Source organism: Podarcis gaigeae, assembly GCF_964106915.1.
Source record: "Podarcis gaigeae genome assembly, chromosome: 6".
Taxonomy (NCBI): domain Eukaryota; kingdom Metazoa; phylum Chordata; class Lepidosauria; order Squamata; family Lacertidae; genus Podarcis; species Podarcis gaigeae.
In genome coordinates this window covers 48,207,267-48,233,596 of record NC_139682.1, presented here as the reverse complement: position 1 = coordinate 48,233,596, position 26,330 = coordinate 48,207,267, and the positions used below count along the sequence as shown (strand labels likewise).

Sequence of the window (26,330 nt, the reverse complement as noted above, 5' to 3'; positions counted from 1 at the left end):
AGTCTGATGACCGGGAGATGCTAAGTGTTGATGGGCAACTTCTGCTCTCCCTTTTCATTCCTTCTCTTTAAACCAGACTTGGGACACCCTCAAATAGAGGGCTGTCCTCTTGACTGCTCTTCAAAATAGAGGACTGTTGGTACAGACTTTGAAGGTGACCTGGAAACTACAACTAATCCAGAAAGCAGCAGCTAGACTAGTAACTGAGAGTGGCTGCCGAGACCACATAACACCAGTCCTGAAAGACCTACATTGGCTCCCAGTACATTTCCAGGAACAATTCAAAGTGTTGGTGCTGACCTTTAAAACAGTAAACAGCCTCCACCCAGTATACCTGAAGGAGTGTCTCCACCCCCATCGTTCAGCCCGGACACTGAGGTCCAGCTCTGAGGGCCTTATGGTGGTTCCGTCACTGCAAGATGTGGGGTTACAGGGAACCAGGCAGAGGGCCTTCTCGGTGGTGGTGCCCACCCTGTGGAACGCCCTCCCATCAGATGTCAAGGAAATAAACAACTATCTGACTTTTAGAAGATATATGAAGGCAACCCTGTTTAGGGAAGCTGTTTTAATGTTTGATGTTTTATCGCTTTATTATTACTATTATTATTGTTATTGTTCTGTTGGGAGCCGTGCAGAGTGGCTGGAGAAACCCAGCCAGATGGGCAGGGTATAAATAATAACGTATTATTATTATTATTATTATTATTATTATTATTATTATTATTCAGAGTTAAAATATTTATTAATGTTTATTTTTCATCCACGTATTTAGGAGGCTTCACAACCACACAACTCCACGCTAATGCTCCATCTGCCTTCGTGTTTACTGCTACTAGTTATTTTCTCCTTACCTATTTCGGTCTCCGCCCCTCACAGAAATCACGGGAGGCTAAGCAAGGTCCATAAATTAAGACAAACAAATTTCAGTGTCAGGATTAGAAACCTGTTTCAGGCAATTGCTTTGTGAAATCACTTTAATCCTTGGACTGAGAACGGGGTATTTTTAGAACGCCAGCTCTGAGCAAAGGGAATTCCACATGCTCACCAACATGTGGCTGTTCTCAAGGCCTGGTGACAGACTGACTCTACAGCAAAACTAGGGGAGCAGGTAATATAACAATAACTGAATGGCGACTGGAATATACAGAAGCTGTAGAATAATCCGCAGCTGGGAGGTGAGCATGTGCTACACATGGGGAGAAAAAGCTGGGGACTGAGCCATCGCTAGATCACAAAACAGGCCTAATGTAGCGCACACCCTTCTGAACCCCTTGGTTTCCCAGCCAAGCTGTTCTCCACTGCTCACCTGGCAACATTTACCATCCTCCGATCTATTGTTTTTGCGTTTGTAGTCAGGAAGAGGATTCTGCAAAAAAATTCTCCCTTTTTCCAGCAGAGGAGGCAACATGATCTGTCCAAGGTCACAAACAGTTATCCCCCAGAAGAAGAAGAAGAAGAAGAAGAAGAAGAAGAAGAAGAAGAAGAAGAAGAAGAAGAAGAAGAAGAAGAAGAGGAGGAGGAGGAGGAGGAGGAGTTTGGATTTGATATCCCACTTTATCACTACCCTAAGGAGCCTCAAAGCGGCTAACATTCTTCTTTCCCTTCCTTCCCCACAACAAACACTCTGTGAGGTGAGTGGGGCTAAGAGACTTCAGAGAAGTATGACTAGCCCAAGGTCACCCAGCAGCTGCATGTGGAGGAGCAGGGAATTGAACCCAGTTCACCAGATTACAAGTCCACTGCTCTTAACTACTACACCACACTGATCACCACCCACACTGTCTTTCTATCAAATTGTTTGTTGATTAAAGAAAGAAAAAAAGCACAATTCAAAGGTTATTTCGCCCCTCAAAGAATTCTGGGCACTGTAGTTTACCCCTCATAATGTTACAATCCCCCGGGACCATTTATACGGTGCACAGAATTCTTGGGGGGAGGGCGGGAAATGTGGTTTGAAAGTGTTATAAAGCCATACAGTGTGTGCAGATTTACAACTCGCCCCATCTCTCAGGTTCAGAGGAGGTCATATTGCAGTGTTGTTCTCCACAGCAACCCAGAAGATGGGATCACCGTTCCCATTTTTAAAAAATACAGAAATTGAGGCTTTCAGATCTTCATACGTACAAGACCGCCTAGTGGGCCCACAGTTGAAGTAATATCTGAAATCAGATCTTATCTTCCAGCACTTGGTACTGGGAACACGCTAATCTGAAACCTGGGAGAAACTGCTATAATAGCCCATGAATAGTTTCAGCCCTTTAAAAAGCAGCAGCTGCAGTTCTTAAATGAGCAAAATGATAAGACTTATGGGAAGAGAATTTGTCCTGGCTACAAAGAATTCTGGTCCAAGTAAAAGTTGCTGCAGCCACTGGATGCCAGATTTTCCTGTGCATGCCATAAATTTTGAGCACTCACAGGCATGGCTTCTCCCAAAGAATTCTGGAAATTGCAGCTTTATGAGGGGGTCTCTTAACAACTCTCAGCACCCTTAACAAACTATAACTTTGAGGGAGACCAGGCCTGTTAAAGTGGCATAAGAGTGCTTCAAATGTATTGGGGTGTATCCAGTGCTGGTCCTACTCAGAGACCCATTGAAATCAATGGACCTAACTAACTCAGGTCCATTAATTTCAACAGATATACTCTGAGTAGGACCAGCACTGGATACAACTCATGTGGATGTGACCTAAATCTTATGCAGAAGCCTAAAGGTTTTTCAGCTTCATCAAACTGTGCCCCGACTATATATAGCAGTCTCCATTACTCCCTCTCTATCCAATGGCAATGCAGTATCTGCTAAACTAAAGGATGTAGGGAAAACATACCTGCACAGATAGCGGTGCCGCTGTTTCCCTTCTTCTCCCCACGTCTCAACCAAAAAATGGCTAGGATTTTCTTTGCAGAACCTCCAAAGAAATTAAAAAAAACAAGCAGAGGTTGGATGGCTATCTGTAATAGATGCTTTAGTTGAGATTCCTGCATTTCAGGAGATTAGACTAGATTTATTATTATTATTATTATTGTTGTTGTTGTTGTTGTTGTTGTTATTATTATTATTATTATTACTACTACTACTACTACTACTACTACTACCCCGCCCACCTGGTTGGGTTTCCCCAGCCACTCTGGGTGACTTACAGAATATATAAAACATAATAAAACATAAAACGTGACCCTCGGGTTCCCTTCCAACTCTATGTTTCTATGAACATCTAATTCCAGACTCTAATTGTGGGCTAGGTGAATATAACAATTAGTGGCCCAGATGGGATACACATCATATTACTATCTTTTTCCTGATTCAGAAAGGAAGATCTGTGTGTTGCTGAAGCAACACAATATGCCTTTAGATGCAGATGGGCACCCATCTGTTTTGGACTATAACTCCCAAAACAGTATGCTCTGCGATTTGCAGCCAAAAACATATGAAGGGCACCAGGTTGGGGAAGCCTGGCTTAATGTGGAACAAATCCCTCACTTTTTCCAATATAGTAATCCTAAAGCTTATGGCTCATGCGGCTCCATTCCCTAGCCTCTCTGATCTATCTTATAAACATGCCCTTCTTCCTATAACTACTTAAGATCAAATGACTCAAAGCAAACGTTTTGTTATCTATCTACATTATTTTAGAAAGTTATTTGTTTGTTGTGCACCTCTTAAGATAGTGTAACCAGATTTTGCACGATTATTCCTGTCAGGCTTTTGTCTATGTTTCGATAAGAAGAAGAAGAAGAAGAAGAAGAAGAAGAAGAAGAAGAAGAAGAAGAAGAAGAAGAAGAAGACCAACAACAACAACATTTATACCCCGGATACAATTGAATGATGGTTTGAATTGAGATGGCAGCATGAACCTTTCAAAACTGCGTGGGTTTTAAGTACTGATTTCAAAACTGCAATGACCTTTTTGTTTCTTGGAATTCCTGAGTAATGCTGGGGCTGCTAGTATTCAGTTATACCGTACTAGTCAATTGGCACCATATACTCAGACTCCATTAGCACAAAGGTTCTATGAAATAAGTGGACATCAGCAGTGCATTTGTAAGTGCTCAGCCAAATCAACTTCCAGGGCATGCGTCAAACTAATTGAAAATAATATTCAGTGACAGACAGACAATGTGTTCAGTGAGAATGAGGCTTCCTGACGTAGGACAGAATGTCCCTATTTTCATCTAAGAAATGTTAGGAGGGTATGTAACAGAAGGGGGGGTGGAGTATAGGGTTGTGGGGAAAGTGGCTGGGGAGAACACCTGTCAGTGGGGTTATCAGACTGGGAGCATTAAGAAGGCCTCCTCCAACAGGCATCGGCCCAGCACACACAGAGATCTCCTGATCCTTCTAGAACTGCAAACCTCCCAAGATGTAGGAGTTTGCTGCAGGGAGGGGGGATTTTGTGAGCAAAGCCAGCAGTTTAAAGAGCTTAAGTAGCAGGATGGAGAGAAGCATGATTAGCGGGTGCGATTCTGCTTGCCAGCGCTTAAGGATTAAACTCACTCGTTCCCCACCTCCGTGAATTATCTTATTCCTCAGAAGAGCCAGGGCTGCACAGAGGGAAAAGGAAAGAGAGGAGTGCGTTTTGTTCTTTGTTTATCCCAGCCCTAATGCCCAGAAACTGTGCACAAGGGATATACCCATTTCAATGGCTGAGACGAGTGTTCATTTCCTTTCCTCCATGCAAACAGAAAAGCAAACAAAACCCAGAAGCCCACCATCTTCCCCTAATATGCTGAGCAGCACATCTATTTTGGCCATTGTGCCACTGTGTGTGGGGGGGGGGTCACCTCACATTTTCACAAGCTCTGATGATGGCAAAGCCAGGCTTTGGGGCAGTTCATGTGAAAAGCATCAAAGCATTCCTTGAAGAAGATGTTGTTGCATAGGCATGGTCCTCCTGCTATTCCCATCCTGTTGGGAGGAAGGAAGCTCTGCCACCTTTTCCTTGGTGAGCGAGAGAATACTGGTGTCAGAATTCTGTACTCTTCCTGACTGTGTGGGGGAGAAGAGCAGTAAAGGAACAGAAATAGCTGCATCTAATTACACATGCATTTCAGTGATGCCATCTCCATGGTCAGTCCCTGGGCGGCACCTGTTGGGGATAAATGTTATTAAGTTTACTGGGTTGTAGCTGCCAAAATGAGACTAGCTTGTACATTTGGGCCTCAACCAATTCTTAAGCCACCTTCCCCATCAGACTGGGTCCAAACTATTGTGAAAAGATCCACGTGGAGTGTGTGGGTGCTTTGTATACTACTTTTTAAATTTCTGGTTAGTTTTAAGCTGTTAAATTAGGTTACTTTGTATTATTTTATACAAACTTGTGTGGATTGATTTTTTGGTAATTATTTATTAGTGTTATATTTCTAATTGTGTGTGTGTGTGTGTGTGTGAGAGAGAGAGAGAGAGAGAGAGAGAGAGAGAGAGAGAGAGAGAATGAGAATGGCTATATTTGTTCACCCAATATGTTATGAACCACTTTGGGCACAATTTTGTGAGAAAATGGCATACAAATAAACTGATGGTGATGATCAGCTCTGAGCATTTGGAATATAAATTGAATGAATAATAACTATTAGTTTATTAATTAATCCCCCAACAGGCCTCCAAGGGGAGAAGCTGACTATGAGGCCTCCTTTGGGAATTAAATATCCTTGCCTAGTACATAGGTAGAGAGAGCTGTTAGCATCCAATCGTAAGAGTAGCCCTGTTCGATCAGAACAAAGGCCCATCGAAGGCAGGCCTTCTGCTTCACACAGTGGCCAACCAGATGTGAAAAGGAAGCTCAGAAGCAGTCGGAGTGGAATAGCTCACTCCTACTTGTGTTCCTTGGCAGCAGCTATCGAGAAACACGCACCTCCAATACTGAAAGTAGAATACAGAGCTATCATGACCCACAGCCATTGATAGCCTTATTTTTCATGTCATATCCCATTGAAGTTGGTGGTCATCCTTACACCTTATGGAGGGCGGCAGCGAACTCCATAGTTTTAATTATGTCCATTTATCTGTCCTGAATCTCCCCACATTCAACTTAATTGGATGGCCTTAGGTTCCAATATTATAAGAGAGGGAGGAATGCTCATCCACATCCATTTTCTCTGTACCATGTACCACTTTATGCACCTCTATCCTTTCTGTCGCCTGCTCCTCACTCACCTATTTTTCTAAACTAAAAATCCCCAAACGTCGTAGCCTCTTCTCACAGGGGGAGCTGCTATGTTACATCCTCGTGTTGCGTAAGCATCTTCCCCTACACCACACGGCACCACAGCTTGGGTTCAATGTTCTGCTTTGCCAGTCATTAATCTTTGCCATCTTGGGCTTTTATAATTGGATTTCCCAGGTCACATGGTGAGATAAAAAGCCCTCAAATCCACCGTAACAAAATTGGGTTACCCACGAAGACTTAGCAGGGAGTGGGGGAGGGGAAAAGAGCACAGAGCAAGGTGAAGAACTCTGATGCTACCTTCTTAGCAGTCTTGGACCAGCTGCCTTGCCGCTTGCAGCTGCGGAGCTAAGGCAGCTCCGTGGAATATCTTCTTCATCACCCTGGAGGATTCCGCGTAAGATACTTTTATTTTGGTCTTTTTCATCTCCTCCACCCGGAAAAGGGTGAGTCAACCAATCTGAAGAGCTGGAACAAACCGAAGAGCTAGAGGGGCTTCAGGAACCAACAGAGGAGGAGGAGGAGGAAGGAGAGGAAGAAGGAGACGGTGAGATGGGGAGTGGAGCAAGTGCAGAGGATAAGGAACTTGCCAAGAGGTCCAAAGAACTGGAAAAGAAGCTACAGGAGGATGCAGATAAAGAGGCAAAGACAGTCAAGCTGCTACTGCTCGGTAGGTGGGCCATAATGAGATCTTGTAAGGGGTGGGCTGCAAGGGGAACACACCACTGGCAAGCAAAATGAGAAGGCAGCTCTCTCCAGGGCTTCCTATACTATCACACATTTCCGAATGAAGAATTCCAAAGGGAAAACATAGGAAAGTGTTTCATCTCAGTAGGGTGCTGGTGGTAAAAATAATAAAAATGGGAAAGTGCCTTTCAGTTCTGATTTAACCATGACGCACATGGAATGGAGGCAGACACCCTCTGGTATGCCATTTTCCAAATTAGGCTTTTCCCAGACGATGACAAAAACTATGGTTGACGTTGCTGCCAAGCAACAGATCACTACTGCCCAAATAGCCAAGGACCTTGAAATATGGCAGAGAAATAGCTTGTTTCAGCACACACCAAGAAACAGAATTCAAAAAATAAAAATAGAAAGTATGTTTTCCTAAGTAGCACCAGATGGTTCCTCATTAGCTTGATGACCTCCTAAGTCGGCCGATCAGCCGGAACTCAAGATCTCTCAGCCCATTGGCTAGAACAAGATGTCACAAACACCCCTCTCCAGCAAAGCAGTCTCAGGCACCACAGTTGTCAGAAGAGATTAAGTGCTTCCAAGGAGAGTCAATGGCTGGAGGAGAACAAGGAAAGCTATGGCCCATGTTATTTTTGAATGTGCAAAACCATGTCTCTTGCATTCAATCTCCCTTCACAAGAAGAGGCGGCAAATTGATCTGTCAGCCTTTTCATGGCCTTTTGGAAAAGAAGAGGAATGGAGCCTGACATAGGTCCCTATCCTCTCAAAGGTGGATATATAAACACCCTGTCCAAAGGACATTAGGTATTCTCAATTGCCTCTGCCAAAATAATACATCCTGAAGTTGCCCTTTAAGCCATCTGAACCTTATTTTCATCACCAGCCCATAAGGACAGTTGTGAGGCTCAAGAGATGAGGTTATAATGTGATAGTTATTTGCAGTCAAGTTTTCTTTGAATGAACAGCAAAGGCTTTTCAGATCCTTGGGTCTGTGGTGCTGAAGGAAAGGCATTGGTGTCAATCCAGGTTTGCTTTCTTATAGGACTTAGAAATGAATTCATGTTACAAAATTCAGCCTTTACTTGATAATAGCTATAGAAATTGAAAGCATTCTGTCTGTTTATATTGATGTTGACTTAGGTATTATCCTTTTGCTGAAAGAGTATTGATTGATTCCAGGTATTATCCTTTTGCTGAAAGAGTATTGATTGATTCCAGGTATTATCCTTTTGCTGAAAGAGTATTGATTGATTCCAGGTATTATCCTTTTGCTGAAAGAGTATTGATTGATTCCAAGTACCCTTTGTGTTTTGGGGTTGGTGTTCAGACCAGCAATAGAGGTTTGTCCCTATGTGGTTTCTTGTCACTAAACATGAAAGGAGACCAGCAGAAGGCCAGCATCAAAATAGACTGACTTTCATTCTAGACAGCTTTACTGAGAGGCAAGAGTGGGTCCTCCCCCCCCCCCCCGAAGTTGTAATTCCATGCAATGCTGAACATTCCCACTTGATATCTCCAGACACCTTCAGTGATGCTTCATGTGCCCCTCAAAGCTGGTTTTTGTCATGGACTGGCTCCTGACAATTATTTAGTTTGGTGCACGAGGTGGAGGGGAGACAAGTATGGGAGTATAAAATTATGCATTGTGTGGAGAAAATGGATAGAGGAAAGGTTTTGCACCTTCTCTCATAATACGAGGGTGACACTGAATGTCAAGAGATACAGGACAGATAGAAGGAAGTATTTTGCACACCACATAAACTGCGGTATTTGCTAGCACAAGATGTGGTGTTAGCCACCAACCTGGACAGCTTTGGAAGAGAATTAGATAAGTTCATGAAAGATAAGGCAATCAATGGTTGCTCATCAATATGGCTGCATACTACCAACAGGATCAAAAGGCCATCTGAATAGCAATTGCTAGGGAGCCACAGCAGAACTGGGGTATTGCCCTCACCTTCTTCTGTCGGCTTACAATAGGCACCCGGTTGGCTGCTGTGAGAAGCAGGATGCAGAACTCAGTTAGCTCTTTGGTATAATCCATCAGGGCTCTTATGTTCTTATCCGTGGTTTTTGTGGCTGATGACTTTCCAAGTATAACAAGGATGTGCAGTGCTCTTAGGAGTGTACATCTTCCCAAGCTCCGGATTGCTGCACATATAAACTCATCTGAATGATGCCCTGCCTGAGTGGCTCATAGCTGTGAGCTGTTTCCATAACCCAGGGATGGGGAATCTGTGGGCTACCAGATGTCACTCTCTGACATGAACTAATCTAGAATGTGAATTAGTGGGAAGAAAGTGACTAATGGAGATTTTACAGGAGGTGGCACAAAAGAAGTTTGAGACAAGAAAGTGCATGGTTAAAGAAAGTAGCTGGACATCTTGTAAAGTTGTGTGAGCTCAGTGAATTTTTGGAGTCCCGTAGTGGGTGACCGTAGGTGCAGCTGAGATGCAGAAGCAAACAGCAGTGCACAGTTTATTACTGGGCAAAGGAAAGGGAACACCTTGTGCCAGCTCATTCAATAGTGGTCTGAAAAGCACAGGCTTCTCCAGACACAAAAGCCTAGAGGATATATGAACACAGATGTCACACCCAGGCCAGAAAGCCTCTTCACCCACCCAGCCCCTGAGAATTCAATGATCAAGATAAAAGCACCTCTGGCATTCTACATGCAGCAGGAAAAGATGTTGCCACTCCCGCATTTTAGCTCAGCCAAGTCAAAGTTTGAGAAATTAGAAACCACTGCTATTAGGAGCAGTGGGTTGCATGGAAACTCCTCCTGCATGGGAAAGAAGCAGGATCCCATGTGCTTGCTCCAACAAAATGGCTTCTTGCAATAAACCTTCCACAGGAAAAAAAAAAGAACAGCATAGATCAAATAGCTGAAGTAGCATATATCAAATGTGCAGATAGCCTGTACTTGCCTGCCACTGTGCAACATGGGTTCCTTCAGGTGACAGCAGGGAGGTTAGGATCAGGGTGATTAAGCCCTAATTCTAAGCAGCTTCCTGTTTTGGAATAAGCAGCTTAAGGTGATGAGATGAGGAAACATACTGTGGCTGCTGAAGAAGACTGAAGGGCAAGCAAAGAAGGTAACTGTTGAGAAGTAGAGATGGGTGGGGAACCTCAGGCCCTTTATCTGGTCCTTGGAATTCCCATCAGACCCATACCTCCTTTCCAGCCTTTCTCTGCACCCTTCCTTGTGCTTTTGACTAGCTGGAATGTGTCCCTGAAGTATGATAGTACTCAATTGCCAGGATGGAGGTGGAGGTGTGTATGTGTAGCAACCTCTTGACTACTGTTCAAGCATCTGATCTGTTGCTCCACCCACTTTGGCCTCTGGCTCCACCCACCACTGAGGGCTGCCCATAAGGCAATGCTGCCCTCAGGCTGAAAAAGCTTCCCTACTCCTGAAAAAGTGAGCACCTAAAGAAGACACACTTCTAAGCCAGCACATCTAAAACACAAATATCTACTGATGTGAGGTAAAACATGAATCAGTCCCAGTGGAAGTTACTATTATGAATCTACTTTGCAGCGGTGAGAAGGCCTCTGTAACTAAGCCAATTTTAAAACATAATTGGGACTATATTGTTGCCTTTTTAAAAATAGCTCACATTGGTTTCAGGTTGTCTCAACTTAGGGCTGTTGGCCATCACTAGAATTGGAATGCCTGTAGGTGGAGGTATAGTTTTATACAAAAGTGGAGAGGGGCATTTATAGTGTAATCCTATGCAGAAGTAAATCCTATTGATTTCAATGGGGTTTATTCACAGGAAAGGAGGTATAGGAATGTGGTTCACAAGTGTGCCCTGCTTAGCAAAACCCAGATACTTCCCTTAAATGAAAAAGTGGTCTAGACAACTATCTTGAAGGACTGATTTTTTGTGTTTAGTTCTAGTACAGAAGGGTGAGGAACCTTCCAAATGTTGTTGGGATACAACTCCAATACACAGTCTGATTTGGCCCTAGTGGTAGTAATGTACATGGGGTATTTCCAGCTGACAATAAATTCCTGCATCATTATTCAAAATGGCAGTAATGCTAGCTCCCATGCAACATCAGCTCCCATGTAACAGAAGAGGTGGTGGCCTTGCCCAGAGGGCAATGGTAGCTGATCCTCATTAGGACTGGTAAGGCGGAAGGCAGATGTGCCAACAGTAGGTGGAGCCAGAACCAATGACAGGCAGAGTCACGGCCTGATTGGTTGCACTGAACAAGACAGGCAAGTAGGGACTGGCTTCTGGGGCAGACTGAAGTGGAGGGGCTATTCCCCATTTGCCCTATTAGACTAGCTTCCATTGCTGAAGGGGGATATCTGTACTCTGGTTTGCTGACCGGGGTTAGCCTAACTGGCACATCAGTAAAGTGCTAAACCTGCAAATAAAATATAAAAGTAGGGGTGCCAGTTGAGCGGCAGTGGAGATGGTGTCCCTCCCTGATTCCAGGCCACATATTCTGTGGGAGCACCCCATCTACAAGTTTACTGGGCAGCTTTTTTTGGAACTAGATCCAGGAGCAAACCTTGGAACCATGCTGTGAACTGCTCCTACGCACCTGCCAGGGGTGATATTCAGCATAGGCCTGGCCTACGTAGTAATTTCAAAGGCTGTTCTTAGTTTACCTAGTCATTGTTGGCTTCAGTATTTAACCTTCTACTTGTGCTAGGTTAACAGACAGCAATAGAAATGTTTAGGAGAGAGAGAGACAGAAAGAGATACTAAAATGGCCTCGTCTCTTGACCTGGGTGCTTAAGGCTGAATGCCAGCCTGTGAGGAACCACAATTTGTCTGTGGCCTCATATCATCTGTAGGCAGTCTACCTTCTCCTTGAGTTAGATATAATTCCACAACTACTCGATTTTGGAATCTGAAATGGCACCCTAGGATGGAGTTGTGTTTCTTACTACTAGTGATTTCACAAGCAGAATCCAAGAGCTGCCATGACAATCATACAATCAAATTATTGAGTGCATTTAGCATACTAGCTTTCTCTGTGTGTGTGTGAGAGAGAGAGAGGAGGGGAGAGAGGGGGGGAGATGGACAAAAAGAGAGATATCAGTGAGAAATAAACAAGAATAGCCAGGTGAGGATAAGAAAGAATCTTCCTGCTAGGCCACTTTGCCATCTAAAGAATAGGAACAGTGTACACTGCAAGCACCAAGACCACAAATCCTTATTAGACTGAAGTTTTGTCTCCTAAACAGTTCATGCACAATACTGGGAGAAAACCTGAGGCATTTCAGAAATGAAAAATCAAAATATTAAAGCAGCCAGCCAAAATATTAAATCCAGCCTCCACTGGATCAAAGAGCTTCTATGAATGGTTGCAATTGGGGGGGGGGGGGGACCAATGGCTAAAATGTTTTGATTTGAAAGGCAGTTAAATTGAACTTTTAATCTACTCCTTGATGATACCTGATGGGTGCTTATTTTTATGTTTTTAATTACAAATATTGTGTATGTGCTTTTAAAATTCTATTTCCCCTCTCTGATTATTTGCGGGGGGTTATTGGGTTGTTCTTGTTTTTATTTTGATTATGCATTTTGTGTTCTTATATTGTGATTTTATCCTGTGAACTGCCCTGAGGCCTGTGGGTATGGGCGGTATATAAATATAATCAATACTGTAATAATAATAATAAGAATAAGAATAATAATAATAGGTGGATACAGAAGGATCTGCTATATGAAAGAGGCTGTGTCGCTAAGCCCAGCATGGGGAGGCTCAGCAGAATGATTTGGCCTCTATCCAAATCCATTCCCTTGGTAACTTCCTTAGTAATTACTTTGCCTCTTTATTCTTAATGCATGTCGTAGGAACACTCCCAGTATTTCCTCTTTTGCTTTCTTGCATGACACCCTGGAAATGGCACAATCCATACCCTTTTGCAAGGAATGCTGCATTACCAAAGGCTTTCTACTTATAGAGACTGACGTAGTGGCACGGGGTGGGGGGGTGGGGGGACCAGATTCCTCCAACTGTCTACACTGTTCCTTTAACATGCATCCCCTGAGAGGCTCGCATAATGCTTTCTGTTCCAGCAATAACTGAAACATATTTAACACTTTATTAGCAAGGCTGTGTCTTCTTCCGTGCAAGATCTCTTCAAAAAATCAACACCAGCATCTTTAGTAGATACTCCAAGAAGCACACAATGCTGCTCAGATCCGAACTATTTTAGATTTTTAAAGTTTTTGTTGTTTTTTTTAAGAAAAAAAATGTTTACCCCAGCATAACTGCAGCAAGACACAAGTAGACAGGGCATCTTCTCTCTCTAAAACAAAACAAAACAAAACAAAACAAAACAAAAGCCTCAAGATAAACATGGAAAGTGTCTGAAGTATCTGTGTCCAAGAGTATATTCCCTAGTGGAAGGTTTGCAACAAACATCCCATGTCATTGGTGCCCCTTTTCATGCCAATAGGTCTCTCTAAAGATGTCCTTGTATAGCCAGAGAGTGTAAAGTGCATTTCTTTCAATTTCCATATTGAATGCAACAAAAACAATTTATCAATAAAATTATGTCTTTCGGAATGGTATCTCTAAGTTCCAGTTGTTTGGTGGATTTCTCCATGAGAGTTGCCACCCAGACCTGCACAGCCACATTTCCAAAGAGATGTACTCTAAAGTCTGATGGGAAATTTTCTTGCACTTATTTCAAGCTCTAAAAAAAACCCATACAAATAATGAACTGCTCCCACTCTCTTTTCTCATCAATGAAATAGACACGACTGGTCAGACTGGCAAACAACAGCAGCTCTTTCATTAGCCTATGAAGGAAAAAAGCAGGCATTTTCTAGTTAGCAGTTGGAGCAGTGATTTTGTGCTTAGCAGTTTGCATCAAGAGGCTTTACACATTACATTTTCACCAGGGACACGTTACATGTTCCCGGTAACTCCTTGCTCTTCTAATCTGTTGTAATTACAGTGGTACCTCGGGTTAAGTACTTATTTCGTTCCAGAGGTCCGTTCTTAACCTGAAACTGTTCTTAACCTGAAGCACCACTTTAGCTAATGGGGCCTCCTGCTGCCGCCGCACCGCCAGAGCACGATTTCTGTTCTCATCCTGAAGCAAAGTTCTTAACCCGAGGTACTATTTCTGGGTCAGCGGAGTCTGTAACCTGAAGCATTTGTAACCCGAGGTACCACTGTAGTGTATACAGCATTTTAGAGAGAGAGAAATGTAGCTTCTTCAAGTGTTAATTTCAACTCATATATGGCACAGATCTGTAACATTTAACTGCAAAAATAGAAAGGCTGCTGAGGGGCGGGTTCCATTTTATAATAGTTACACATATTTTTATTTCAACTCCCTGCAAATAAAAAGACTAGGAAATTAGTCTGAGGGATTCAAAGCCAAGCTGTTCCTTACTGTGCTAGTTTTCAGATAGCAGGGATTGGGTGGGTGTTTTAAACACAGGAGAACATTAAATCATTGAAACCCCACCTATAATCTGAAGCAACAAAACAGTTTCTACCTTAGAACATTAGACTGTAACTACGGAAGAGAATGGAAGGGGTCAGGGATTGAAGGAAAACTGAAACAGGTATATTCTTATTCCTTAGCAAATATTCTAAAATATATTGAAGTTTAGGAGGGAGAGAAAAATGTGAGCTAACTTGTCCTCTGTTCATAGTCCCTACCTGTGGAATCTTAATTGAGAGCATGTTGAAACTCTGCAAAGGAATTCTATGGAGGATAGTATTTTAAACTTTGTTGTGCTACGCTGTAATGCTAGGAAGGAAAGACGGGGAGGGAGGAGAGGGGGAATGGAAGCAAGACTAACACCATATCTTCTGAAACCGTTTGCCACATCATTCTCCTGCATGTGTGGATTAGGCCCAATCAATAAAGTAGTCTTTGAGAATAATTTCATAGGGAGAGAAAAAATATTACTGGTACATATTATTGGTTGATGTAGAAATAATATATGAAGGAGTCAGGTCCAACAGCAACAGGCTTTACTGCAGTTATAAATAAAGTTGTAGACAGGTCTTCAACTTGAATTAGAAATGCTTCAGTATACAGGGTGGCATGTCTTTTAATAGGCCAGTTCTCCACTTTGGGATATATATCAAGACACATCAAACAATGCACACACCACCCTGCTCGTATTACTAAGGAAGCCTTTGCCCTCCCAGATATCTGGGACTGGACTTCAACGCTGGGTTGAACCTCAGTTACTGCACAAAGAATGGGGTGGGTGGTATTGCCAAGATGCAGGGTAATAGTGAGCAACAACGCCTCTTGCAGCATGTCTCAAGCTCTTTGGGCTGTCGAGTTTGCTAGCCTATGCTGCTGTTCCCCACGATGTATGCCGTATTTTTTGCTCTATAAGACTCCCTTTTTCCCTCCTAAAAAGTAAAGGGAAATGTGTGTGCATTTTATGGAGCGAATGCAGGCTGCGTAGCTATCCCAGAAGCCAGAACAGCAAGAGGGATCGCTGCTTTCACTGCGCAGCGATCCCTCTTGCTGTTCTGGCTTCTGAGATTCAGAATATTTTTTTTCTTGTTTTCCTCCTCCAAAAACTAGGTGCGTCTTGTGGTCTGGTGCGTCTTATAGAGCAAAAAATACGGTAATTTCCTCTCCCCCCCCCCACCATCATGCCCACCTTACATTCCATACATCGCTTTCAAAATGTCAAGTTAAAAATCTGAATTAGGTGCACAAAATTGCAAAACACCACCTTGCAGAAAGCCAGCTGGATATAAGCACAAATGAAGTGTGCCAATTTGACCTATCTAATGTCACCTGCAGTTTCTAAAGCTCCTGTATACTGCCGTATCATTTACCCTAGGTGTTGCTTAAGAAGGTGTGCAGCTATCTTGCTCAAGCAACTAACTGTCCACGTGACTAGTCCATCCATATGCGCATCAGAGGAGGAGGAGGTGATCACCGATGTTCCTCCACAAACACGAAGCCACATGCCCCCTCTGATCTTATGTCACCCATATGAATAGGCCGCAGGCATTTATTTGCATAAGCCTGGTGACCTAACGTCTGAACTGGGGAACTTGGCAATGGAAAGACATTCCAGTAAGAAAATATAAAATAGTTAAGTGCCAAGACAAAACGACCCCTGTCTTTTTGCAAAGTGATCTGCATGTGTATCTTTCCCCGTATTCTGCCATTAATCAGTTTCCTTTTCCTTCTTCCAGGTGCTGGAGAGTCAGGCAAGAGTACAATTGTCAAACAGATGAAGTGAGTATTGCCTTCTAGACTGGGGACCAAGAGCCCTAAAAACAGGGGCATCCTTTAGCCCTTTCCTCCTGCGTTGCTATCCCACACCAACCCAGAGTAGCACATTTGGAGGCTGTTGTTGGCAACAGGACTGAGCTGGGACAAATAACTTAAACAGATTATGGAAGGCTTAAAACACAAATAAAAATAGCATTTAGTTAAAAGCAAGCTAGGGCAACATGGAATAACTGCTTGCTTCACAAGCTGACCCTGAGCAGGATAAGGAAGAAATAATGTTTTATATGCTATAGCACAGAGATGGGGAACCGATTGCCCTCTAGATGTTGCTGGACTACAACTCCCGTCATCCCTGACCATTGGCCATGCTGACTAGGACTAATGGGAATTGTAGTCCACAACATCTGGAGGGCACCAGATCCCCAGTTCCTGCTATAGCAGATTCGTTGGCTAATCTACATTAATTTCCCTGCACATGGTTTTAGTAATCCTCATAATAATAAGCCTGCAATAAAGGCTGCTGACAAAGTCCATAATGTCAGATTTCTAAGTCCTGTGGCTTATGAACTGGCAAACAAACAGCAAAAGATGAATGCAGTTCTGTTACTCTTCCTTTAGTAGCCTTTAGTATTCCCTGGGATACTCAAAACTTTCTGGGAACTTAGATTTAACACCAGAGTGAAAGTGCAAACCATACAGGAAGAGGCATCTTAAACTGTAGCAGTAACCAATGTGACTACACCCACCCACCCACCCACCCTACTCATGAATTCCAACAATAGAAAAGTGACCTGCAAACTTAACGGCCATCATTTAATACACAGGCCTTCAGTGGAAGGGCAGCTAATTATATATCACAAGGGATCTTGGCAACATTTTCCTACAAGTCCTTTATAGATGATGACCTTATACATCATATATGTCCATGTATCTAGGACTTACAGCCTTCACATTCAAGTAACATACAAATAAAACTCAAGGCCTTTCAATGTATTCTCATTTTTGCTGCACAATTAATGGGAGCCATTTGTTGTTCTGGGAAAATGTCAAAACTGCTGCCCCATGGGGTACAATCAGGCATGGGGCAAAATGTGTTCTTCACCCAGACATGGTCATCTCAGCCAATGTGGTTTGGGGCAGGTTTTACTCTGTGATGTCTTCGGTTATGGTCCTTTAAAAAAACTTTCTCCCCCCAAAGCAAATAGATGCCATTTATTATGCATCTCTATAAAATGGGTAGAACTTCTCAAGAAGATCCAGAGTGGTTGTTTCATTTATGGCAACTGTCTCTCTCTCTCCGCCCCCCCCCCCTTACCCAGGATTATCCATCAAGATGGTTACACGGAAGAAGAATGTTTGGAGTTCAAAGCAGTTATTTACGGCAACATCTTGCAGTCCATCTTGGCCATCATCCGAGCCATGACCACCCTGGGGATTGATTATGCGGATTCAAGCAAAGCAGTCAGTATCCTTGTGCATGACAGCAGCATGTTTTGGTTGAGCGAATGAGGATCTCTGGAAAAGGGGAGGGCCAAGGCATTTGCAGCTACAATGTGGCTGATGTGCTAAAAAGGGACCTGCTATTAAAGTTTGTTTATATGTGTTCAAGGTCAATATGTATAATCATACAACAGGAATGCCATTGCCGCTAGATACGTTTCCTTTCTTTATTTCCATGGGATGTTCCGAAGAAAAATAGGTAGGAAAGGACAGGTGGAATATCCAATCACCAGAACCGTAGGAGTTAGTGTAACTGTGATCTCAATGCACTGTGCTGCACACTTCATAAGATATCAAAGAGAGATAGATTTGGGCTTCGGCCTCAAGTCGAAGCAGCTATGGGATGATGCCACCTGGTGGCTAAAGACCACTTTTCAAGAGCAGTAGCCATAGATTCACCGGAGCTGATTCATAGAAGGGCTGTAACTCAGCAGTAGAGCATCTGGTTGGCATGCAGAAGGGCCCCAGCATCTCTGGAATGGGTGGGGAAAGATTCTCTTGTATGAGATACTGGTGAGGGCACTACCAGTCAGTGCAGGCAATTCGGAGAGAGATGAACAGCTGGTCTGACTCTGTATAAGGCAGCTTCCTTCGCTCCTAGAATGATGGTGTCAGAATAAGACCTCCAGTGGTACCTAGGCTGTGGCCACGGTTGCACTTTACCTTCTCCTACCTAACACCATTAATGGTGAGAATCAAAGTACTTACTGAAACAGGTAAGAGTGAGAGTGTGCTGGGACACCACCCAACGCATGATGTTTCTGGAAAGATGCCATGTTGGAGCAGATCACCCCACAGAAGGTGCCAAGATGGTAGCACACACACCTGTATCCATGTGGAGTAGTAATGTGGAAACATAGACACATTTCTAGACCAGCTTTCCCCCTACATGTTACAGCTTAAATCATCCCCAGCAGATGCTTACTGTATTTGCACCTTCGCATAATACTTCACAAGAAATGCTCAACTTGAGAAACCATCGACCAACCATAGGAAGTTTTTTGTTGTTTTAAATCCCCAGACCAAAGTTGATTTGTTGCAATTTGGACTTTTTCTTCACTTCCTTGTCAATAATGGCCCTGGGAAACAACTGTTCCTCCTTTTTTTTAATGCATTATTGTTCTCTAATTTGATGCACACCCTTTAAGGAGACCTCTGCAAAGTCAGAAAGGAGGAAATTATGAAGTGCCCAAACCGTGCGGCTAAAAACAGGTTGTGAGAGTGCAAAATACAAACACTTGAATATGAGGTTCTGCCATACCCTTGTCACCAAGGAAACCACAGTCTCCTTACAGGCTCTGTCTCTTTACAGGATGAGGGGCGACAGCTGTTCAACTTGGCCGACTCCATCGAAGAAGGAACCATGCCTCCAGAGCTAGTGGACTGTATAACCAAACTCTGGAAGGATGCAGGTGTTCAGGCCTGCTTTGAGCGAGCCGCTGAGTACCAGCTCAATGACTCTGCCGCCTAGTAAGTTGGTCCCTGTGGAAGCATATTGGGGAGGGGAGAGGCAATATTGCCAGCACAAGGGGTTGTGGCAGGGAGACTTCAGAGAGAGAGAGAGAGAGAGAGAGAGAGAGAGAGAGAGAGAGAGAGAGAGAGCCATGCATTTATATAGTACATTTCAGCTTTAGCTAGTGCCCTCCAGATATTTTTGGCTACAAATCCCATCAGCCCCAAACAGGCTTCTCCATCTTTTGAAATGCAACAAGCTTCTGCAGATCACTTCTTTCCTTGTGCCTTACCATAGCGTTCCATTCAATGCTGCACAAGAGCTCTACTTGTACAACTAGACTTTTCCCTCCTCCTCTCTCCACATGCTTTGGAAGGACCCCTAATCCTCCAGAGCAGATCTTGAGGATGGAGAGGGTGGGGATGGAGATGGAAGAGTAAGCTCCGTTGTGCAAGCGGAAGTCTGCTGTGGGAATGCAACAGGAACCCTGCATGCAACCCATGATCTCCAAGCCAGTAGTCCCCTTTCCATGGATGCCAAGCACTTCCCACATCACTGGAGAGCAGGTGTGAATGCAGCAGTGTGGGTAAGACTAGTCATTTAAGTCTTTTGCACCTCACTGGCACTCGACAGGGTTGAAAGCCAGTGGGAAAGATCCACCATTTGGCTGGGCTGTTCATACTTCCCAGGAGTGTGGGATCAACTCACAGGAAAGAGGCTCCCATGCAACTGGCGAGTATGGATAAGAGAGGTGACCCCACCCAACATGTGTGTTAAGATGCTCTTTGCTTGAAGTGAAAAAGAACAGGAGCATGACAAATGGTCCCTAGTCTGCAGACCTCCAGTGCCACATCACTCCAGGGTACTCTGCAGTTGTGCCACCACAACCAAGCCTTCTAACAATGCAACTGGAAGCTTAGGGCAGGTTAGATGTGCACTGCCTACTTGCTTTCTGCTGTACACTTCTTAGGGCAGTTTAGGGCCTGGGGACCCAAAAGCGCTGGCTATGCCTACAGTAAATATAATGGCTGCCAATTTCCTTGTGGAGCAATTGACCAAGAGCCATCCCTTTCTATTTTTGCTAGCTTTGTTGGCGGAAGTTTGAAACAAACAGAGGTCTATCCTAGCCATGACCAAAGGGCCTTGTATGCTTTTCTGGCAAAAGCAAACAGCTGCAAATTTAAACAGATCCAAACAAATACAACAGCCCAATAAACTGCAAATTAGTAACCCCAAACAATTGCACAATTCTTGCAGTACCTCAGAGAAGCAGAGAGCCCTGGTAAATGTTTGCATGTGTTCTAAGCCACTGCATTAGCAGAGACAGTATTGCTGCTGGAGTCCTCTTTAACCTGTTACTCTCCATTTTTGTACAAGCAGAACATTTTGAGCCCAGTTCCCAGCTGCTCACATATGGTTTTCTGTGCATATAATATACACAGCACCTAACACTTTCAACCACTTGGCTCTAGACAAGTCAAGGGTAATTACGTTCAGCCAAAAGGATGCAGTGGTCCGATCCTGCAAGATCTGGGTTCAACACCTTGCTAAGCCATGAAGACTCCAGATGGCTATGGGGAAGAGTCACTCGGCCTCAGCTTCCCATCTGGAAGATTGGGAATACAAATAGTGGTTTACCTCCCCAATTTGTGAGGATGAACAATTTATTACAAAGCCCCCACATGTGCTGTAGACGTTACAGCATTACTTCTCCATTTCCTTCTGCAGCTACCTGAACCAACTGGATAGGATATGTGCTCCTGGCTACCTCCCCAACGAACAGGATGTATTGCGATCACGAGTTAAGACCACAGGTATCATAGAGACAAAGTTTGGTGTCAAAGACCTCAACTTCAGGTGAGAAAGAAAACCCTTCTAGGTAGCCCTCCTTGTTCTTTATTCAATCACAGCACATTCCATGCCATGTTCCATCTGCCAAAAGGCAACATGGATAAACTCTGTCTATCTTAAAGATTGTCTCCTCCTGTATATGCCTGTGTACAGAGTACACTGTGCTTTATTCTCATGTGTGAAGTCCTACTCACTGCGCCACTACAGCACAGAAGTGTAGCAGGGCCTTTTTAGTTGTGTCCCCTTACTCTTACGGGATGCCCTTCCCAAGGAAGCCTGCGTGGCCCCATCACTGAGTGCCCTCAGTTCTGACAATGGTCTGTGGCTTCTATGATTTTTATATTTACTGTCTCTCTGCAGCAACCATAGGAGTTATTTCCCCTTTTAATTGACCTCAGCTTGATTTTTGTTGGTGGAGCTATTCTACATATTCTGTTTTGCTACTTTTAGCCTTTTGATTTCTCTTTGGACATTTACTGTTTCAGTGGTTGCATGTTAGCTATTTCCCTGAAGATCAAAAGGGATATGCATTTTTCTAAATAAATATTTTGCCAATCTGTGTCAGTTTTACATTTCTGGTACTATCTTCATGTTTTTGTCTGAACTATTGCATTATGCCTCCGGTCTGACGAACAGTAAAATATTCACCTGTTGTAAGTTCCAATCATGTTCATTTAAAACTACAATGCTGAGGAATGACTCTTCCCTTCTAGCACACTGTTTCAAATGGTTACCTTTGAAAATAAATATCATAATCATGACTCTTCTTTCTGCAGGATGTTTGATGTGGGTGGGCAGCGGTCTGAGCGCAAAAAGTGGATCCACTGCTTTGAAGGAGTGACCTGTATCATTTTCTGTGGAGCTCTCAGTGCTTATGACATGGTGCTGGTAGAAGATGATGAAGTGGTATGTTTTCTCGCTCAAACTCTTATGAGATTAATTATCTCTCCACAAACAGGCCTGCATCCACTTTGAAATCCAACAACCACCACAACAGCTCCCCTGTCCCACAGAATAAAAAATAACGCCAGGATCTTACCCTTACTTACATAAAGAGCCTGACAAAAGTTGTTTTTGAGTAGAGCAGGGAGGAAAATTAGGGCCTTGGAGGAACTAGTAGTTTGTTTCCAAAATGTGCTGCTCTGATACAAATCCAGGAAGCATTGGCTTAACCCCTGCCTGAAAATATGACTCTGTGAGCATACATCCTAGAACCAGTTGATTCCAATCCTTCCTGTGCACTTTAAGGATTGGTAAAAGCCTCCAATTTACATCAATGGTGACATCAAAGGCAGAGCAGGCTTTTCAAGGCACAGGAAGGGTAAGAATTTTACCCCTAGTTTTACTAAGAATTCCTCCTGAAAACCCCAATGATTCTGAAAGGAGAAGTATACATCACAAACACTTCCCTATTGCCGCAAGACCTATATGTCAAATGCTGTTGAACTGTATTTCTCAGAATCCTTCTAAGGGAAAAGGAAATTCTATTACTTTCGCCAATTCTATTACCTTCACCAGTAGAACTGGGCTGCTCAAAATCTTACCAAAAGGAAGACATAGAAGTTGTGCCAAAAAAAGGGCATCAGCTATACAGCCCTCCCCCCTGCCCCCAGTTGATCATAGGCTTTCCATCAAGACTAATTAAAGTAAGAGAAGGAAGCGATAGATGATTTACCCCACCATAAGCAAATTTAGTCGCCAAGCACAAAGGGAAAAAAGCAGCATGTCTGCAGCAACTGTCCACTGAAAGGAGGGAATCCAAACTTGTTTTGCAGCCTGTTCCATACTCTGTAATTAGGAGGAGCAAAACCTTATAGATGCAGTGTTTTCTAACTCATTTATAACACTGAGAGAGAAAACCAACGGAGGAGTTAGAATTTTGGTTAAGAATAGTAAGCCAATACTGGTAAGACAGTAGATTAATGCCACAGCAACAGCAGTATTTTATAATGTGGGTGTGTTTTTAAACCCAAAAGCCCGAGGGCATTTAGGAAAAACCCATCTATTACAATCAGATTAACCAAGAGAGGGAAGTAGATGCATCAACCACTGAGCCAAACAGCTCCAGTACAGACTTGCTCCAATTTCAGTTTAAGAACAAGAACAAACCTGTGCAGAAAATGCCACAACACACGTACAAACATTGCTACTTTTGCTTGGTCACCTCCCATTTGACTTCACAATAAATGGACATTTTAAAATTCTGTCTTTCAACATTGTTCTATGCAACTTTTACATTTAGAGTTGCATCCCAAGCTGCAGAAATGGAATGGATTATCTGCTCAGACCACAGGACTTCTCCTTCCCCTGTAACTCCCTGCTCATCCTCAGGGCACACAGGGGGCTATACGGGGAATGTTTTGGAAGTAATTGAGAAGCATTTGGGGGTAATGGTCAAGTATTGTGTCTAGAAGCATACCCTACAGATAGAACGAACAGATGTTTTATGCAAAGCCTTTGAGCTTGCTTGAACTGTGTGGTCTTCCCCTCTAGAACCGCATGCACGAATCCTTGCATCTGTTCAACAGTATATGCAATCATAAGTTCTTTGCTGCCACCTCCATTATTCTCTTCCTGAACAAGAAGGACCTCTTTGAGGAAAAGATCAAGAAAGTACATCTCAGCATTTGTTTCCCAGATTATGATGGTGAGTTGGTCGACCGTTTCCTCCTTACAGTAGCCAGTCATCAAGAGCCAAGAACTGCTTCACATATGATGTAGAAACACACACTAAACATGGGTGACACATCATGTGCCATCTCTGACCCACTTCCTCCTCTGCTATAGGAAAGGAGGAATCAACAAGCATGCCCTCCTCTGGCAGGAGACTGCATTAGATCAAAAGCCCTTCTCTGAATGAGGAACTCTCCAATAAACTATGCCTCTTTCAGCAACATCCTTGTTTCTCTTACGCACACAGGTCCCAATACCTTTGAAGATGCAGGCAACTACATCAAGCTTCAGTTCCTCGATCTGAACATGAGAAAAGATGTGAAAGAAATTTACAGTCACATGACTTGTGCCACAGACACGCAGAACGTCAAATTTGTATTTGATGCAGTCACGGATGTCATCATCAAAGAGAACCTCAAGGACTGTGGCCTCTTCTAAGACTTCAGCTTTTTAAGAAGGTAATTTCCATTCTAAGGAACATAATCAACCATAGTAGTCCTCCTATGGAAGAGAGTGGTGAATGGGTATCTTTAGCACTCACCTAATTCACAGAGCTGCTCCTGTAAATTTAAAACCACACTTAACCTTGCATTTGAGTTTACTCCAGCAGCCCAAGTTCACCAATGTTCCTTCAACAAAAAACAAAAAACACTTATTTTAGCAGTTATCCTTAGCTTCCCCAAAAGTGCAGCAAGTTTTGACTTTGATGTTAATTCATTTTTAGTAAGAATTTACTGTTCATTGCAAGAATTTGGAAAATGTTTCTGAAGAGGGAGAGCTAACCATAAATTCTGAGGCAATTCCCATGCAGCTGTATCAGACTGCCCCCCACTACAAAGCGTAGCAACTATATCCGAGTATTTATAATGTACATCAGCCTAAATGAGAAATAAAATCATTAGCAACCTGACATTATAATTTGTGTCATGGGTTTATGTATTTGTGTAGAAATCTTTTGTGGTGTTGCAGGATCTAAATGTCATGTTACATTGTATCTAATTTCTCTAAATGCTCTCTCGCCTTCTTCGTCAATTAGGAAAAAGGACTTGCAGTTAGCTTCACTGTTCTGCTTGAGCAGAGCCAACGGAGTAAATAAAAGCCACTCAAAGAGTCCTCATTTTTCTATAACCTACCCATGGCACAAACTGTATACTTCCAAGAACATGCCACCAAAAGGGCATGAAGGAACAAAAGCTAAGAGCCTCCCATCTCTAAGCCATTTTCTTTGGTAGTTTTCCTCCTTTCTGAAATTCTCGGCAATCTGTAAACCCTGACGACAACTTGAAAGAGAGCCAACACAATCTTGTCTGCAAACAATGAATCATGCGATACACTGGACGTTTGTGTGTGCATACAACTGAGATCTTTAAAAAGCATCAACCTTCTGTGGGAACGACACAATCAGTGCTTTTGTGGATTCTTCAGCAGAACTTCCTTATCTATAAATGGTCTGAACGGTGATTCTAAAGGGTTGAATGTGCAAGTCCAACAATTTCTAGATTACACATGAAATCTAATTATCAGTGTGCAAATTAACCAAGAAAGTTAAGTAACATTTTTCAAACCTTCCAAGTAGAGCAGTTTCAGTTCTTTGGAACTGGTACAATTTGTCCCTACAGCCTTAAGTAAATAATTCATTTTCTTTCTAGTATCCAGCTTTCCCCATATTAGAAGGCCTGGTGAACTTAAGACTGATTTTCTTTCTCTATACCAACTCACCCCACTGAGTACAGCAGTACTTATCCCAACCCATTGCTTTACCGCTTGCTGTGAGACAATTGCTCTTGCTGTCTCTCTAGTCCCCGATGGAAAGAGGTCACAGCAATGTGTACAAGCAACCTATTGACATCACAGAGTCAGAAAACTTCTCCACAACATAGGAAATAGAAATAAAACATACAAACTGGAAATGGTGACGTCAGGATTTTCACTCTGCTATTTAGCACTGTATCGTTCTTGATCATTTGTAAATAAGTCGTATGTTACTGTAGATAGGATTCTCTTTGTTATCAATATTTACTTCAGAGAATGGCTTAGGCAGCTACAACTGAATGTAGAACATTGGAAAATAAAGAAATGTGCATTAAAAATGTGGATACAGTGTTACCTATTTTGAAAAGTAACAAATTGCTCTACAGGTTTTATTTGTGTTTTCAAAAGTCACCCAATACTTTTTCAAACATTCTACCAGGCCTAATATTATAAGGATCATATGTTTAGGTGGTTTAATATTGTACCTGGAAGACATGGATTCAAATTTCACCTGAGACAGAGACTCACATACCCAATGGCCACCTTCTGAAATAATGCAAAGTGTTCACATTTCATTTGTCTCCTTGCCAAGAGGGGAAACAAATAAAAAAGTAATAATAATAATAATAATAATTATTATTATTATTTATTATTTATACCCCGCCCATCTGGCCGGGCCTCCCCAGCCACTCTGGGCGGCTTCCATAGAAACCAAAAATACAGTAAAATATCACACATTAAAAACTTCCCTGAACAGGGCTGCCTTCAGATGTCTTCTGAATGTCAGGTAGTTGTTTATCGCTTTGACATCTGCTGGAAGGGCGTTCCACAGGGCGGGCGCCACTACCGAGAAGGCCCTCTGCCTGGTTCCCTGTAGCTTTGCTTCTCACAATGAGGGAACCGCCAGAAGGCCCTCGGGGCTGGACCTCAGCATCTGGGCAGAATGATGGGGGTGGAGACGCTCCTTCAGGTATACTGGGCCGAGGCCGTTTAGGGCTTTAAAGGTCAGCACCAAGACTTTGAATTGTGCTCGGAA

At 43.1% G+C, this 26,330-nt stretch overlaps 1 protein-coding gene across 5 annotated transcripts in view; it reads left to right on the top strand.

The window, feature by feature from the left end:
- GNAT2 (G protein subunit alpha transducin 2) overlaps positions 1-25,636 on the top strand; it is a 32,742-nt gene extending 7,106 nt beyond the window's left edge. For 2 of the 5 annotated variants that reach the window (XM_083745238.1, XM_083745236.1), the window contains exons 2-9: positions 16,026-16,068; positions 17,385-17,526; positions 18,878-19,035; positions 20,747-20,875; positions 21,646-21,775; positions 23,363-23,516; positions 23,790-24,000; positions 24,579-25,636. In XM_083745238.1, the coding sequence (XP_083601364.1) occupies positions 16,064-16,068; positions 17,385-17,526; positions 18,878-19,035; positions 20,747-20,875; positions 21,646-21,775; positions 23,363-23,516; positions 23,790-23,980 (909 nt within the window). In that variant the 5' untranslated portion in view covers positions 16,026-16,063 and the 3' untranslated portion in view covers positions 23,981-24,000; positions 24,579-25,636. Of the gene's footprint in view, positions 1-1,060; positions 1,109-6,338; positions 6,832-16,025; positions 16,069-17,384; positions 17,527-18,877; positions 19,036-20,746; positions 20,876-21,645; positions 21,776-23,362; positions 23,517-23,789; positions 24,001-24,578 lie in introns of those variants that run through there. The other 3 variants (XM_083745235.1, XM_083745237.1, XM_083745234.1) reach the window with 3 other exon arrangements.
- Positions 25,637-26,330: the final 694 nt, after the last annotated feature.